Source organism: Channa argus, chromosome 23 (genome assembly GCF_033026475.1).
Source record: "Channa argus isolate prfri chromosome 23, Channa argus male v1.0, whole genome shotgun sequence".
In the NCBI taxonomy this organism is placed as follows: Eukaryota; Metazoa; Chordata; class Actinopteri; order Anabantiformes; family Channidae; genus Channa; species Channa argus.
In genome coordinates, this window is record NC_090219.1 from 9,983,325 (window position 1) to 9,999,793 (window position 16,469).

The 16,469-nt window shown below is 41.7% G+C and overlaps 1 protein-coding gene across 8 annotated transcripts in view; it reads left to right on the forward strand.

The window, feature by feature from the left end:
- Positions 1–28: 28 nt before the first annotated feature.
- Positions 29–16,469, forward strand: part of LOC137108454 (suppressor of tumorigenicity 7 protein homolog) — a 42,289-nt gene continuing 25,848 nt past the window's right edge. The window contains exons 1-2 of one of the 8 annotated variants that reach the window (XM_067493055.1): positions 29–292; positions 11,232–11,546. In XM_067493055.1, the coding sequence (XP_067349156.1) occupies positions 11,525–11,546 (22 nt within the window). In that variant the 5' untranslated portion in view covers positions 29–292; positions 11,232–11,524. Of the gene's footprint in view, positions 293–789; positions 809–1,097; positions 1,193–11,231; positions 11,547–16,469 lie in introns of those variants that run through there. The other 7 variants (XM_067493054.1, XM_067493060.1, XM_067493056.1 and 4 more) reach the window with 7 other exon arrangements.

A 16,469-nucleotide genomic window follows, 5' to 3' on the forward strand; every position in this document is an offset into this window, starting at 1 on the left:
TCGTCTTGTGTCTTAACTTTCCCACCGAAAGCGTCAGTTCGCTGAACTTTTGAGCTACAGGTTGAATCGGCGACAGCGACATCTCGAGGCGGGTCGGAGCTCACGTTAACTGTCCAGCATAGCGAGCCGGCAGCTAACTGGAGACGGCTAGCTGAACGTTAGCCAGCCCGGTTTACAGACACGTCTACACTCACTCCACAGCTGCTGGAAACAACAGACGTTCAACGGCTGGGGGGAGACATGCGATCAGCGAATACGGATTTGTCCGGCTTTCGTATGTGCACAAACTGAGGTAAGCTCGCACACGGAGCGATTTAAAGCGAACTCCCAACGCTGCCATTCACAGCGTGGCCACTTTTGTAAACTTTCCATGTTTTGCTTTAGCCAGCTCGTGTTAGCAGTTAGCTAGCAGCGTGAGTGGCTAACCCGTAACGAACAGAGTGTAACTAGCAGTCATAATGTGTGGAAGCGTGCGTGGCTAAAGTTAAATGCACATTAGAGGAGCAATAAGTTCCGAGATAAGATGTAATTAGTTTTCCTCCTCAAACACCATTAAGGCAACTGACTAGAGCAGAGCGTTGCACTGTTTTTAATTGTCTCCATCATGAGTCAATGCACTGTCTCTTATCCGGTGCTCCAGAGTTTACAACGTCAGTCATGCCCCCTAATGGGTCATTACTTCGTTTGCCAACCCCTTCTCTTATCTAATGATGAAGAACCCCCCCTCCTCCTCCTCTTTGTAGAAGATGCGATGCAACCGCTACTTAAGACAAAATAAATCCCTGGATCCTAAAGTGGCCACTGCACGGTACAGTTTAAATCTGCTGCGCATTCAGCGCAGGATCGCGGCTCTAGTTGTCATTATGTGTGTCGTTGTTCTCACAGCAGCCTGTGATGAGCAACAGATGGAAGAATTTGCTCTTTCAAAAAGCTTACTGGGGTTAGAGAGGAGATGAGAGCTTTCAGACGCACATAGGCTGGTTGAGGAGACTTGAGAGAGAGAGAGAGAGAGAAAGTGTGTGTTTAGTGGAGCTGAACAGTCATAACCAAAAGCATAGGTGTTAGAGGTTTGTGTGTAATTGTCTGTGTGGTGTTTGTACTCCTGACTCTCACATTATCATCACTTGCACGGAAATATCTTCGACATTATTAAAATCTGTCCAGGCACTGCAGATGGAAAATAGCATTTGGGGTAATTATAGTACATTTGCTGAAATGCTTATGAATGTAACATCATTGTATAGTTGTTTTTGTTTTGCAGATACTGTAGCCAGCATTATTATTCGTCACAGGTAGAATATTTTAAATCTGAATTGCTTCCTTTTACGTGTGACATTCAATAACCAAACCTGAAACCACCGCCAGCTTTTTTTTTTACACAGTATGGTCACCCAGCAACACACAGTGGAACGTTTTGAGATAGTACTATTAGAGAGGATTAAAGCAGTTTTTAATAGTGTCATCAAATTTAAAATGTTTCTCTTAGTTGTGCTCTCTACAAAAATACGGGTTATGGTGCCTTGCAAGCTTCGACCGCAGTACTAATGGTAGTAAGTTAGTATACAATGAAAGGCTGGCAGATTCTGTTCACGGCACTGAATAAGGGAGCATGTTGAAGGTCTGATTCAAACACATTTGTTATTGTCAATGAGTCATTACCTCTTTTTTAACTACTTTGCACAGACATTTTCATAGTCAAATGACCTATTTCAGTAATACTTGTACATGAAATATTATACTCCTGAACCATGTAATGTGTATGTAGATAAAGATAAATATGCATTATCAGATGTCCTGTGTTATTTTTTTTCACTGCCGCATCAGGGAATGAAAGTGGAGTTTTTGACCTCGGTTGTAAATGGCCTCAGCACGGCCTCCCCGGATTAAACTTGACTAATGACATCAATTAATTGCTCTCTGCTGCAAATATTAGTGCGCCGGTCTTCGCAGTGAGAGGCGGGATTGAACCTAAGAGTTACAGCTGGCTGATTTTATTTTATTACAAAATTTAAACCCAGTGAAATGTGTTACATTGATAACAGTTTTACTTCCTCTTCCTACTGTCACTAGTATATACAACTGACTTTTCCTCCTAGTTCTCCTTTCACGCTTTTATTAAGAAAACGTTGATCCTTAAACTGCAGGATTCCCCTTTAAAACCACCATGTGTTTGTTACATCAGTGACTTTTTCTCGGTTTGACTCATCGTGTTTGAATTTAGTTAGTGGGTTCTCGTATTCCCCAGAATTACTGAACATTTGGGATCCCCCATGCAACTTGCCTGGCCTTGTTGCATCCCCTCAGGTGACATATGCAATGCAGACAGCTTTTGTCACCTACAAACAGCAGCAGAGATACATTACCAATAGAGAATAAAGAAGAACTTATGAATACTTGAAGCCAAATTGTTGTATGGCTTCTTTGTGTGTGACAGCGGGTGTTGACGGATGGTCTGTCAACACCCATTCATAGATCCATAGATTTAATCTGATTACCTCATGTAAGTGCTATAATATTTGCTGTAATTTATTTATTTATTTTTAATTTCCGAACGAAAAGTTCCAGTTGGCTAAAGTTAGACACATGTCACATCTACACCTAACAATAGAGCAAGAAGTTGAAGAACTGTCTGACTCAAAAGGGCTCATATCTTATGACTGCATTGCACTGTGGTGTATTTTGGTTGCTGCTTGTGGCTAAATTGTCTTTTTTTTAAAAACTTTTTATGATGAGATTTTTTCTATATGTTCTCTGTAATAATTATTAAGATACTCGAAAGGAAAACAAGTCGGATTCTAATGAACTAAAACTGAAACATTCAGAGTTGACATCTCAAATAGTTGGGAGTGCTTTTGCTCAGTTTCAGCATCCATTTTTGGCCCATTAGTTGTGGTAATAACATACATGATATCACCAGAGGGCAGGTCCAGAATGGGAAAGTAGATTAAAAACATTTATAATTTAAAAAAAAAAGAAGATAAAAACATGATGAAATCTTGATATGTAGGACTTTAGTTAAACGGGGGACAGATTGTACTGTGTCTTTGCTACGTGCTGTGTTGTTGCAGCATTGTAACTCATCAATATCATCAATAAAAAAATGTCCCATGTTTTCTGAGTTTATGGGCATCAGTGTGACTTATGAGTATAGTGATGTATCAGGCGAGTCAGCTTGGTTTGTATGGCACCGTGCATACATGGGGGGCAACTCGAGTCACATCAACATAAATGAAGAGCAATCACTGTTACAAATCATCGAAGAAGTAAAAGAGTCTCCTGACTTGTGACGCGTGTAGTGTCTCTGGTGAGGCGACCTGGAAATAACTTGTAAAACAATTTTAATAGCCGCAAACTTTGGGTGCATAAAACTTAATGTACTCTTGAGAGGAGAGTTGCAGTGAAGGTCACATTAGCCTGCCCCTCTTTGTATGTGTAGCTATCGACATTAGAAGCTGTACCATCACCCACTGTCATATAAATATACATAGAGGACAAAGCATCTGCATCCTGTGTGTGTAACAGTGCATAGTTGATGTTGCCTAAATTATCTTCCATCTGACAAAGTCTCACGCCATCATTTGCACCTTTTTTCATCTTTTCCTTTACGCGGTTAGTGGTTCTCAGACTTTTTTTAATAAACTACCCCCTCTGACATATTTTTTTTCACCAAAGCACCACTTGGCCAGACAAAACAATGCATACAGGCATTTTTCACTTCTTTCTTCGAGTTTTCAGCTGCATTGCTTCTACTTTGAAACCATCTTGATTTTCACCTGTATTTCATTATATAAACTGGCTTCTCACTTGCTCAGCAGTGTTCCAGTGGTCGTGCTTGTGTGATTATGGTAGTTATTGACTGCATTGAAAATGTTTTTAAACTGATTTATGAAACTATCTTACATACCACTTGCATTACTCCAAAGGACAGCAGGGGGTATGTGTACCCCTATTTGAGAAACACTGTACTAGATCATGACACTAAACTTGAAAGTTGAAGGTTTCACTCGGATGATCCCAAAGAAGCTAGATGCCATTGATGTTTCCATGATCTGCCACACGCAGTTAGTGGCACAGTTAACGAAAAGACTGCAAAAGGCATTGCTGTTTTTATGAGACTCAAAAGGTCAAAATTGAAAGATATTTATGGACCACAGACACGATGTGTTCTTATGCTTTTGTGGCGAATCCTGGCAGGATCATAACTTGTATCTGCTTTTAGATTCTTTCTGGGCATTTTCCACAGGCTTCACGAAATAAGTCATGCATCAGAAATAGAAATAAAATAAAATCTTTTTGAGGATTGGACCCCCCCCCCACCTCCCCCTCCAGAAAGGCTTTTTCCACTGTAGAATGACTAACATTGTCATTCTGGGACGGGGTGGTAGCAGACAATAAATACATGACCAACAAATCAGGCTGGGGGAGCAGCCACAGATTTAGTCATTTCATGGTTCAGTAGGACATTCCCATACATCACATGAATAAAATCCAGAGCGAAAAACATTTTGCTGAACAAAATCTGGTAATCTGGTAAAGTTGAACAATCTATTAAAACCCCTTGAGTTAGCAAAATGATTTTGTGCACACAGACATCCACCACAAAGCCAGATCAGGCTGGTTGGGAACCTTTATTTAGAACCTGGGCACCACTTTGGTAAGATGATCTCTGCCAGAAATGGTTGCCCGACCTTAGACGTGGCTGCCTGGGGAAAAAAAAAAATATCTACAGTTCGTCTGTTTTTCCGTCCACTTTCTGCCTCCATTCAATCCGCTGTACCCGCCGAGATGATTCGCATCAAAAATCCTGCATCACCCTTTAGATTTTTTTTTTTCTTTTTTTTTTTTTTTTCTCCTGCCTTGAAGTACCCAAAGTGATAATTCGGGGCAAACAAACCAAAGCCCTCGCAGCTGGCTCTCAAGTATCTGACTCGCCATGCCAGTGAGGGCTCAGGCCAAGTGAGGGAAAGGTCACTGCTGCTGCGGAGGAGCTCTGACTGTACAAAATGTCCAACATACTGCTAGTGAATTACAATACAGCCAGTATCCAATATGGATTTCCCTCACAAAGTGTAAAGGGGTCCTGAACAATGACATCCTTAAGATGTGGACTTTGGGCTGTAGCTCAGTAAGAGTTTAAGTTATGAGTGTAAGAATGAACATTTGGAGCAACGTTTGGCTTAATAATAAAATCATAACCTGTGTATTTTCTGCGCAACAGTACACAGGTGCTGGCTTCAGTAACTAAATGGAACATTAACTCAGTGGCTGGCTACATAATGAAAGGATTAGTTAACCAGACAAGGCAAACAGCCACAGCCACTGACACCAAGCAGGTGGTTACCACCCCACCCTCTGCTCCTCATCCGTGCTTTCTGCTTTGCATCCAGAGACAGTTTGATGAATGACATTTACAGTGGCCTGTATTCAAATGGACTTAAGATACTCCAGATTTGACTGTGTGAGCATATTTGACTCTATGCAAACTGTAATGGAATTAATAATCTGCTAATATCACACTCTTCAGGTGAAATCTCAGGTATATTCTTTTCAGACGTTGAACTTGGCAAACCACAGCGCAACAGAAATCGGAGCAGAAAAACAAATATTTGGTTTGTGCCATATAATAGAGAAACCGCCCCCACAAAAACATAAAGATGAATTAATTGTACAGTTTTTGCACCTGTAGAGGTGCTTTCACTTTCACCAATATTGAAGTATTCTTCGAAAATGCAAACCCTGAGACAATTTGTGCTGTCCCAAGCCGAACGGATAAATATATGAAGATGTGTTTAGAAGACTGTGTAAATATCATTGTAGCTTGTATCAGAAAGTATCTAATAGGTCTTGAGAAAAGTTAAATGCGGCTTATATTCATCCTGTGGTGCACTGATTGTGGAATGTGAGCATCAAAATCCTAGTTGTGCAAGAGGAACTGGTTAGTGGCAACAGGAAAAGCACTAGTTGGATTGGACACTCCCAGATTTGTATGGGTGCAAGGACAGTCATTACAAAATAAAATTGGGCATGTGGTGAATGTGGCTCTCTGAGTCTCAGGTGTTGAAATGGTGGATGGATGTGTGGGATGTTAAAATGGCAGTACTCAAAAACTGTATTTAAATCAAAGTACAAATACAGCAACAAAAATGTACTTTTCTACTTGAGTAAAAGGAAGTAACCTTCCTTTAGAAGGTTAGGAGAACCAGAAATTGTATCCGCCAATCAATCCATAATAATGTGCGAAGGGATCCAACGCCAAGTTTGGAGCACTGGTCGTTATATTGTTTGATCATTTACATGGCAGAATGAATTTGACACCACATTCAGTGATCCTCATTTGAGGGCACATTTTACAATCAATTCAGTAGCTTTAGGTTTAAAAATACCAAATAAGTCTGGAGGTTTTCGCTTTAGCTGAGCGCGCTTCTGCACAGTGAATGCAGATCTCGGTAGATTGTCTTGGTGTGTTTTGGGGATTTGGGACTAAGGTTGAAATCAGCAGTAGCTTCTGATTGGTTGAACTCACCGAATCCAGGTAATCATCAGTGGAAAGTACAGCGTTAGATGAAAAACCATCACAGCCGGGTTCCTTGAGGACCAGGTTTGAGAACCACTGGTTGAGGCAGTATAGTTTCCAGGCCTCAACATAAACTAATGCAGTTCTATTGCTGTTCAAACATAACTTTTATACAATTCGACTGTGGTTTTAGTTTTAATAGTTGGCTTTGATCCAGTTACAGCGTTTGGGTGATGGCAGGTCTGGGAGGTGGGGGTTCAAGAAGCACAGTTCTCCATTTTGACCAGCTGGTGTCAGCAGTGACAACCACAGCACTCCTGACCCAGTTATCTGAGCAATGCTACTTAGTTTGAACTGTGACCAAGCGGAGGTACTTAAATGCCTGCTGGCCTTCCTTTTTAAGGTCCTGTCTGGTTGCTCTGAAAAGAAAAAAAAACTGTGATGATTGTCTGGTTAATCAAAAGCCTGCCAGACCCTGTTGTTGTGTGCATGGTGGACGTGGTAAGCACAATCCTACCACAATTATTTATTTTTACATCATCTGGCTTTGAGTGCTGTAAATTCATTCTAATCAGGTCAGGAAATGACCAGCAGCAAATTTCGCCGCTGGCTGTGCTGCATTGCCAGCTCTAGCAAAAACACTGGTGTTGCTAAAATGTCTTGAGCCAGTGAAACGTTTATAGAGGCTGGCGAATTTTAGAGGCTGCTAGACATTGTAGCTCAAGGACAAAAGTGCTTTTCTGCTCAGTCTCATAAGAGTGACATGTAGCTTATGACACTCCAGCCACATTGCAGTTATAAGTATTGAGCGTTTTGGCTCTTTGTATTTATTTCATGTCTACTAACCTCACTAGTGCCAACATCAAGTTTTCTGGAGTATCTCGTCTTGGCCTTCTGTCTCTCTCCTACGCCCCCATCCTCTTTTATCCTTCAACTCATTTTTCGTCTTGCTACAGGATGGCCACGCTCCTCACGGTTATTTTCAGTTGCCTAGCAACCTGGACAAGGTGCCGTTTTTAGGGCGGTACGCGATAGAAGTGGGTGCAGGGTGAGGTGTGTGTTGTTTAGGAATAAATGGCTCATGGATGCTGTTCCCAATGACGAGAGGTGACGAGGGCCACTGCTTTAAGTACAGCGTTCACTGAATGACAGCATTGTTCCATTACCGAGTGTCTCACTCAATTAGTGTCCCCGTTCACCTGGGCTTCGATGCTGTTGTGGCGAGGGGTTTGCATCCTAATTATCAGCGTGGCAGAGAGAGCAGGCCCAGTGACAGGGTGTGTAACCACAATCCCTGTGTTACCTAAAATGTGATTGAGTTCAGAGTTGATGTTTTTTTTTATTCTCCAGCATCACCAAAGACCAACTGTTTTGGAGACTGATGTGTCTTTACGTTTACTTTCTGGCTGTTTTCATATGGCATGATGCTCTCCCATCATCTTCTATGAGTTTGTGAAATATCTCACACCCACACTAAACTTACAATGCTGCAGGAGGTTTTGATTTGTTTTTTGATTTTTTTTTTTTTTTTTTTTTTTTTCCAGAAAAGTGAAAAGTGGTCTTGCTTGTCCAAATATCTTTATGCTATAGAGAAGCATTCTGCATGTATTATTAGTTAATTTAGTTACTAAATTAGGGTAAATTGGAAGGAAACTTCAGTTGTGGACACTGTGCGAGTGGTTGTTCTGGCCTCAAGTTTGTGAATTGAAGTAAGTAGTTGGAGCCCAGGTTGTTACTGAATCTTTCCTCTGTGAAGCATGTGACATTTTGGCAGTAGCTACTCTGACTGACGGTGCGAAAGCAGTAACTCAAACACGTGGTGATGGTGTATTTTGGAGTGCGGTTATTCAGTTGCTAATAATAAGAAACCAGGTGGGTGTTTAGCTGGGTTTTGCAGAACCACAGTGAGAAATGACTCCTGAGACTCGGACCAGAACCACGGCACTGCTTTTTTAGCGCTTGATCTCCATTCAGCTCATACCAAAGCCAGTCAGAAGCAGAAGTTTGGGAAAAGCTGATGCAAGAGCAGATCTGGCTTACTGTGATAAGTATATTTCGCTGGTCCCAGCTCACATCCTCCGCCCCCACTCGTGTAATTAACATTACCCAGGAGATGTCTTTAGCAAGGACCGAGGGAGTGGCTGTGCACAGCGAAGTGCGATCATGCAATCCTAAAGTGTTGAGTTTTTAAAACCAGCTGGGTGGCAATTGTTCTTGCTTCTAAAAATTTGATTCATTTGAACTTTTTTAAGGAACAGTTTTAATATCTTAAGAATGTAGATCATGGAACATCATATGAATCTGGAGCAGATGTAAAGTAACCTTAACCTTTATACCTGGAAATGAAAGAACGTAGCTTCTTCCAATGACAATGATAGTATTAATATAAATAACGTTTTGTATGACTGACACTAATAGATACTATGGTTTTCAACTGTCAAACTGAAACCAAAACCCACATTAAACCATATTTAAAGGTTAGTTCTTTTACCACATCAAAGGTCAACGCTCTGTGACGTTAATTAACCCTGTCCTGACTCATCTGAGCTCCTTCTGCTGCAAGCAAACCTCTGTCTGCTCCTTTTGTCTTGTCTACTATTTAAAGGTTAGCCCAACAGACAGACTGAATGACAGGTTGACAAGTTTTGATAAAGGCTTTGTTTGGCTGTGAATCTTTACAAATCTAGGTGTTAGGTATTTTACCAACCTTTACCGCTGCTTAGTTTAAATACAGTCTGCTACAAAGTGTCCAACAGTTCAGAGATTCTTCACTGAACGCAACTAGACTTCGAGTCTGTTCTCTACTGTTCATTTTATGTTCTCCTTTCCTAGTTTCAGAAGTTTGAGCAGAACAAGGCTGCCATTTAAATAAAAAAAGACAATGTGGAAATTTAAGTTTTCCAAACCCAATTCCAGATTTTTCTCAATAACTCAAAAAACAACAACTAATAAGCGAAGCTTTGACTCAGCACAATGTGCTGTAAAGTAAATATGTCTTGTAGCATAGCAAGAGTAGAGAAGAGGTTTCATGCATATGCTTGGAGGACAAAGACCTGTGAAGAAGAAGAGGAGGAGGAGGAGGAGGTGACGACGGGTCTGAGACACAAAGGAGCACAGGCCTCCATCGGTACATGCTCTATTCAGCAGCTGAGCTAATCCACATGCTAGCTTCACCCCATTCACAGCAGGGACCACGAGGACATTTATTTATGTTAGCGGGCAGTTATACAGACTCACCAATGTACCCATTCGGGTCCAATGCGGACCACTGCTGCAGTGGCCTATGTGTGCACTTTACTGTAGTGATAGGCCCCATTTTCCAGTCTTCATAAAATTTTTACATTATGCATCAGTAATGAGAATTATCACTTGCAGCAGGTTCGCTACGACACCATCAGGGATTCTGTGCAGCCTGATGCAGGCTAAATCATTTAGATGTACATTTTGAATAGGATTCGGTTGGCATGAATCCATCAGTGAGGGGTCTTTTTGCTGCATAGTGAAGCTTTGCAATTATTGAACTGGTGTTTAAGTCTCTGCATATAGTGATGCTAAATAAAATCATTTATTTACTTAGTTTATTCGAAAGAGGCGAGTTACCGCTCCATTAACCATGGACTTTTTTTATATATAAGTTTTGAAGGCTTAGTCAGTTCAAAATACTGGCAGCTCACACTGTGTCACGCTGTTGAAAATGAAAAAAACAATGATTGCATTGTTTTAATACATTAAAATGTTGGATTCGAACAGAACACGTGGGTTTTGTATTAAACAGCAGGTAAACCCACAAGAGTCTCAAATGATCTTTATTATGGTTTCAATTTGTTGAACTGACAGACTGCTGCCCCCCTGCCCCCATTGCAGCTCCTTCCAGTCTCTGCGTGTGTGTGTGTCTGTCTGTGTGTGTTCAGTGGTATCTCTAGCAATTGGCTATTTTTTTAGCTCTAGACAAACCATTTTGATTGGCCTGCTTCCCACACTTTTTCTTCAGTTCCCCCTCAGCCCCAGCTGTCTTCCTCCTCCCCCTCTGTATCTCTATATCGGTCCCCCCTTCCACTACCTCTTCTTTTCTTCACCATCTTTTGCAACCTTTGATTTTACCTCCTTCCCTTACTCCTTTACCCCCTTTTGGCTTCTTCTTTTCTTTATTGGCTCCGTTTTGCCTTTGCTTCTCCATCTCGTGTCGATCTTGCACTCCTGTATCCATTTCCCCCTTCCTTTCTTTACCATTTCTCATTGTTTTCTCCCTTTTTTCCTTCCCTCTGCCTTCTTTTTTCCCTCCCTCTGTCTAGCAGCAGTAGTCAGTAATCAGTCAGTCTTGTTACAGCTTTCTCTTTCTCTCTCCCCCTCTGTCCTGACGTCACTCTCTGTTTGCATAGCTATTGTCTTAGAGCGGCTGCATGAGCAGCAGCAGCTTTGCACCAGCCTTTTAGTTTTTCCTTGCCCCCTCTCTTCTCTGTCCTCTCCCTGGGAATTCCTCTCTCTCCCGCTCTTCCTCTTTCTCTCTTCATTAGTAAATCCTACAGTGGAATGAGAAGCGAGAGAGTGACAGGGAGGAGAGGATGAGGAGGAGGCTATAGACTGCAGAAATAAGAGAGATGCAATAGCTAGTCACAACCCCATCCTGGCGTTTGGATTTGACCACAGTTTTCCGGCGAAAGACTTCTGCTCATTTTTATTTAATATTTATGTATTTATCGATTTCATCATCCAACAGGCCACTCGATTATTTTTTTTCCCCTTTTTGGCGGCTTGATGAACTGTTACAGCAACGACGGATAGCAGAGCTGGGGCATCTGGGTGTCTGGGAGGCAGCGACGGCCGGCTGGCTGCATTGTGTTGCTTTGATGACCCCCGCTGTGTAGCTGCCTGCTCATCAACCTCCCCTCTCTCTCTCTCTCTCTCTCTCTCTCTCTCTCCCTCCCTCTCTCTTTCTCTCACCCTCCCCTTTCTAACTCCTCTCCTTCCTCCTTCTCCTCCTCTTTCTCCATCACAGCTCCCGGCCCAGCCATGTTCGGCACAGAGTCCTCATGTAAGTACCACAACCATCCTCCCGCCTCCTGTGTGTTTGCTCATGTATCTGTTTTGTATGTTCATCTGTGTGGCTTCTCTGAGGAAAAGGAGATAAAGAAAAGGTCTGGGTATTCTCTCCTCTTGCATCCCTCCTCTCCTGTCTTCTTCCTGTTTTGCCTCCATGGTCGCTGGTGGCAGGTTGCATGGGGAGAAATCTGGGATCTACCATTTTAGCATGGAGGGTCGGCACAACAAGCTAGCTGTTCACGCTGAGCTTGCCGCCTGCCTCACATTCTCTCACTTTCAGCTGTACTGTGTATGGGTGTGTGGATCATCTCCCGTCTGTATGTGTTTTCACTCATTTTGAGTGCAATGGCGTGCCGCTTGAATGCAGTTCAAGCGTCCTTTCTGTGCATGTTTGCATGTATGAGTGAGCATGTCAGAAGATGGATGCTTTTGCCAGAGTTACGCCGTTTGCAGAATCATCAACGTTCCCCGTTTTCTTTCTCGGGCTCAATCAGACTGCTGTAAATTGTAAGCTTAGCATTTCCATCAACGGATGCTACTGAAGCTAACATAGCACCCTGCTTTTGTGTGCACGTGTTTCTAACCTCCCTCACAAGAGGCATAGTGTTGATCTGTAGGTGGGCCAATGTCTCCAGTTGAATCCTTTTCTATCCCTCCACCCCGCCTTAAACCCCCCCTCCCTCCCCCCCAAAAAAACCCACCTTTCACTTTGATCAATACCATGATGCCTTTCTCCACTACCTGCTGAGTTCCTCAAGGAAGTCTGAGCTGATCTAATTGATTCTGTCAAGGCCACAAAGTGAGAGCCAAAAGTAACTTGTTTTTTTGACGTCAGATCAGAGCTGGCATGCACACTGGCAGCAGTTCACACTGTGGTTCTCTAGCATCCTGGCTGTTACAGTGATGGAGATATGTCATGCACGACTTCTCGGCCGAGCAGTTGAGTGTAATCTTAGTTTATGAAATGTGCAACTGAATGGATGACATTGCAGCGTTTTCCAGGTGTGTAGTTTAATGCAGATTTTATTTTATCGTGTCCTGCCCGAGGTTTTCTGTCCTAGTGTTTTGGGATTCTTAGTTCTTGCCCAAATTTGAGGTCATTTGAGGGTCAAAACCAATGGTCTCACTAAGTGAGTTTGGCAGCAGCTTGGCCTCAACAGTTTTTACTCTTAAAGGTTTTGGGCATATTCAGAAAGCACTAATTGCATTTTTGAGGAAAATATTTGGAAAGGCCTTTACATTATGATCATATTACTAATTGTAGGGAGCCTGTTAAGTTAAGCTGTCTTTCTTTTAATTATCACAAGAAAAACAATAGATTATACCAAAATAGATAAATGTGTTGTAGGGTGAGCGAATTCCTGCTCATTCTTGAATTATAAAAGTTTGCTCAGATGTCTTAAACTGTTTTCGCTGGCTCCTGCTGTTCAATAGAATGATTCTGAATATAGCAGAAGATAAGAAATAAGACTGAACAGAAGTCCAAACTAAATTAAGAAGTGATCAGTACCTTTAGTCATTGAATCCACTAAGTCAGTGCGAAAGAGGTACCTGAAAACAGGAACCTGTGACTTTTTCTGGATTATTTGAGACTCTAACGCTAACACTGTAGCCTATAGCCCACTCCACTGCTGTCCTATGTTGGCAGTAGTACTGTTCAGTTTCTCTGTTTTGTCATGTGTGCAGTTTGATACTGTTTGACTAGAACATCAACTATATACAGTGTTAGTGGTGCCAATGCATAAACTACATGTACTGCAGAGAAGAATAGTCGGCGTAGTGTAAGCCAATGAGTAACCTTTCACAGGATGTGATTTGAAGGAGTGCATAAGTGCTCAGCATTTGTAGAAACACTCTGAGGTAAGTAGAGGCCCTTTTTATATTCTGTTTCATTTGAATTGCTTTGCTACAACACAGATTGGCTCATTGTTATTTCCCAGCAGCAAACACTGCATCAGCAACCACTGCAACGGGAAATGAACACATTTGGAAACTTTTTGTTTTGCGACACCTACATTGGAAATAGATGGAGCACTTGATTCATTTTTCTGCTCTCATAACTTTGCAACCGTCTATGTTATCTGTTATCTTTTAACTGTACTTAAAGTATATTCCTCGTTTTTATAGTTTGCTTCTGTGCCAAGTGACTTGTGTCATATTTTACTGATGTCACTACAGTTGTAATCCTTGTCTAGTCTCCACTGCTGACTGTGTCACTACAGAAGGCGCTGACCCTTGTGTCAATGGTGTCAGATTTGCGTGTTTAATTTAGCTAAATCTGGTCTCCGGGTAGATCTGGGTTGAGAGCAACAAAAATCAGCTGGGCCTTTCTGACCTCAGCTCTAGGTAATCAGATCACAGTGTATGGTTACTGTAACACATTACAGCAGATGTTGAGTATTAAGTTAAACTTTAAATTCCATAGGAATTATTAAAGTCCATAGGTTACAGAAACGGCACATAGTTTACTTTTCTGTATTTTAGTGACGTTCGCTGAAGGTCAAGTCAGTCCAGCTATTATTTTCCAAAGGGCCTTTTGTAAGTTATGACGTCGGCTGTTTTATTCAGCATCACTTTTAAATGCACCTTGCTGACCCCAGTATGAGCAGTAACGCTTGTCGTAGGGTGTTATGTGGAAGATATTGCTGATTTAGTTGCTTCAGTCTACACTGAATCAAAATGGAGGACGGTGCTCACAATTTGGTGGTGGTGAAACACTTTATTTCTGCCTCAAGGGGGTATTGATTTGTTTCTTCTAAAGTCATTTGAAGTTTATCATTAGGACACAATGGACAGTGACAGAAAATGAGGGAGAGGCCAAGGGGAAAAACGTCTTAGAAAAACTTAACTCAACTAGTGATTCATATGCACCTCTGCCCATTGATTCTGTACTGCAGCTTTGAGGCTATTGATTGCCTAATTTTAAATTGTGTTAGAGGAATATGGATCTTTATAAATATTGTAGTGACCTGAAGGAACCAATGTTGACATGGTTCTCTTTTTCTTAGAGTAATCAGTGTGATGAGCTTTAAGATGCTTACATAGGTGCACGACCTCAGTAGAGTAATACTTAACTAATTTATGAATTTATGAGTTCAATGATGTTGGAACAGAAAGTGAGATATTACTTTATTCCTGTCTTGGTCTTATTAGAACATTTTTAATAATCACACAGTGATACTATACACCGATCAGCCATAAATTTGTGACCACAAGTGTAAGGATTTGAGCTACTTTGACAGGAGCCAAATTGGCTTGTGATGGTCCGACCATCTCCAGAAGTGCCCGTGTTGACCTGTGTCCACCACCAAAAGCCTCTACAATGGACCACGGGGCAATAAACGAAGGTGGCCTGGTCTGATGAATTACGCTTTTTTTACATAATGTCAAACCTAGGCAAGCTGTGGAGGCCCCACCTTGCACTTAAACGTCTTGAACAATATGCTAAGGAGAACTTGGTGACACATACCACAACGTACCTTCAGAGCTCTCAGTGGGTCAGGGCTGTTTTGGTTGCAAAAGGGCAACGTACTCAATATTAGGCAGGTGGTCATATTGCTATGGCTGCTTTATACTGCACACACATAAGTACATAAGCACACACTGTGCAATATATTTGATTCAGGGAGCAAACATTGTAGATACTCTAAGCTTTGTTCACATGTTGACGAGAACTTCACGTGAATGAAAGAAGGTCGAATAAACTTGATGTGAAAGTTACATACATGCGTCCAAGCTGGGACAGCAACTACTGCTGTTCATTGAGAGACGCAGCTGCGTGTCCCTGCTGAGCTCGACGGATACCAGAAATGCCCTGCTACACCACAGGGAATGTTGAGAAAGGCGGAGCAGAATGCAAATATTCTTTTATGCAGTGTGAGTGTGGGCCAGACCAGAGTCAATCATGATCACTTTCATTCCAGCAGAAAGAGAAGCACAGAAGAGTTTTTTTTTTTTAATATTCTACCGTACGAAGCAGACTAAATTATAACCAAGGAAAAATTTGTTGTTGCATGAGTTTAGTGCATTACAAATTTATAAAAAGGAAGGAGGAACAAATCACTCATATGGGTCTGGAGGCAATGGATACATAAAAAAAAAAAAAAAACAACTGTCCAGTGAGAACAGAGTATGTAAATGTTGAGGTTAAAAACACAACCCCCAGAACCACAAATTCTTACAGAGGTCAGACAATGGCAGCCTGTTTGTAGCCATGTGTCAGGGCACACAAAATCTGTGAGGTGCCAAGATACTGCTGTGAATTTTAGTCTTCCAGTTGTCTTTGGCCACCCTGTACCCTGGCATCTCAAACATTGCCTAGACTGTGTCTTGGCTTGACTTAAGATTAGTCTTTTACAAAGTTTTGAAAAATCTTGTGTGCTTCATTTATGAAGTCATTCTGATCCCCATTCATTTACTTACTGTACATGAGCCTGAGCCACTGCCAACATACTTTGTAGTAGTTTTGGGGCATTTTATCCTCGACCGGTGAGCTGACAGTAGGTAGATAACATGGAATAAAGGCGCAAAGAGTGATGGAAGCCAACTAGGTGCATGCTTACAGTGAGGTGAGGTCTGTAAATTATTATTTTTTTTGGACATGTTATATTTTGAGTCTGTTTCACATGTAGCTCTAATGCAAAAGGTACTACAATACTGACCGTGTCTCTCCTCCTGCGTTTGCGTGACTTTCTGTGTGATTACAGATCCTGACGCCAGCGGGATTTTGTCAGTTGCGTCATAATGTGTAATACCGTTATTTCCTGATCATCTGAGTGTTGGAGTAATAAGTAATATCTACTGTTACATGTGTGATGTAATGCACTTTCAAAATCACAAAGAATTTTTTTTTTATTTATTATTATTGGGTTTTCCCAGCCTAAAATAGAAGGATGTCTGTCCAGAAACTCCACAT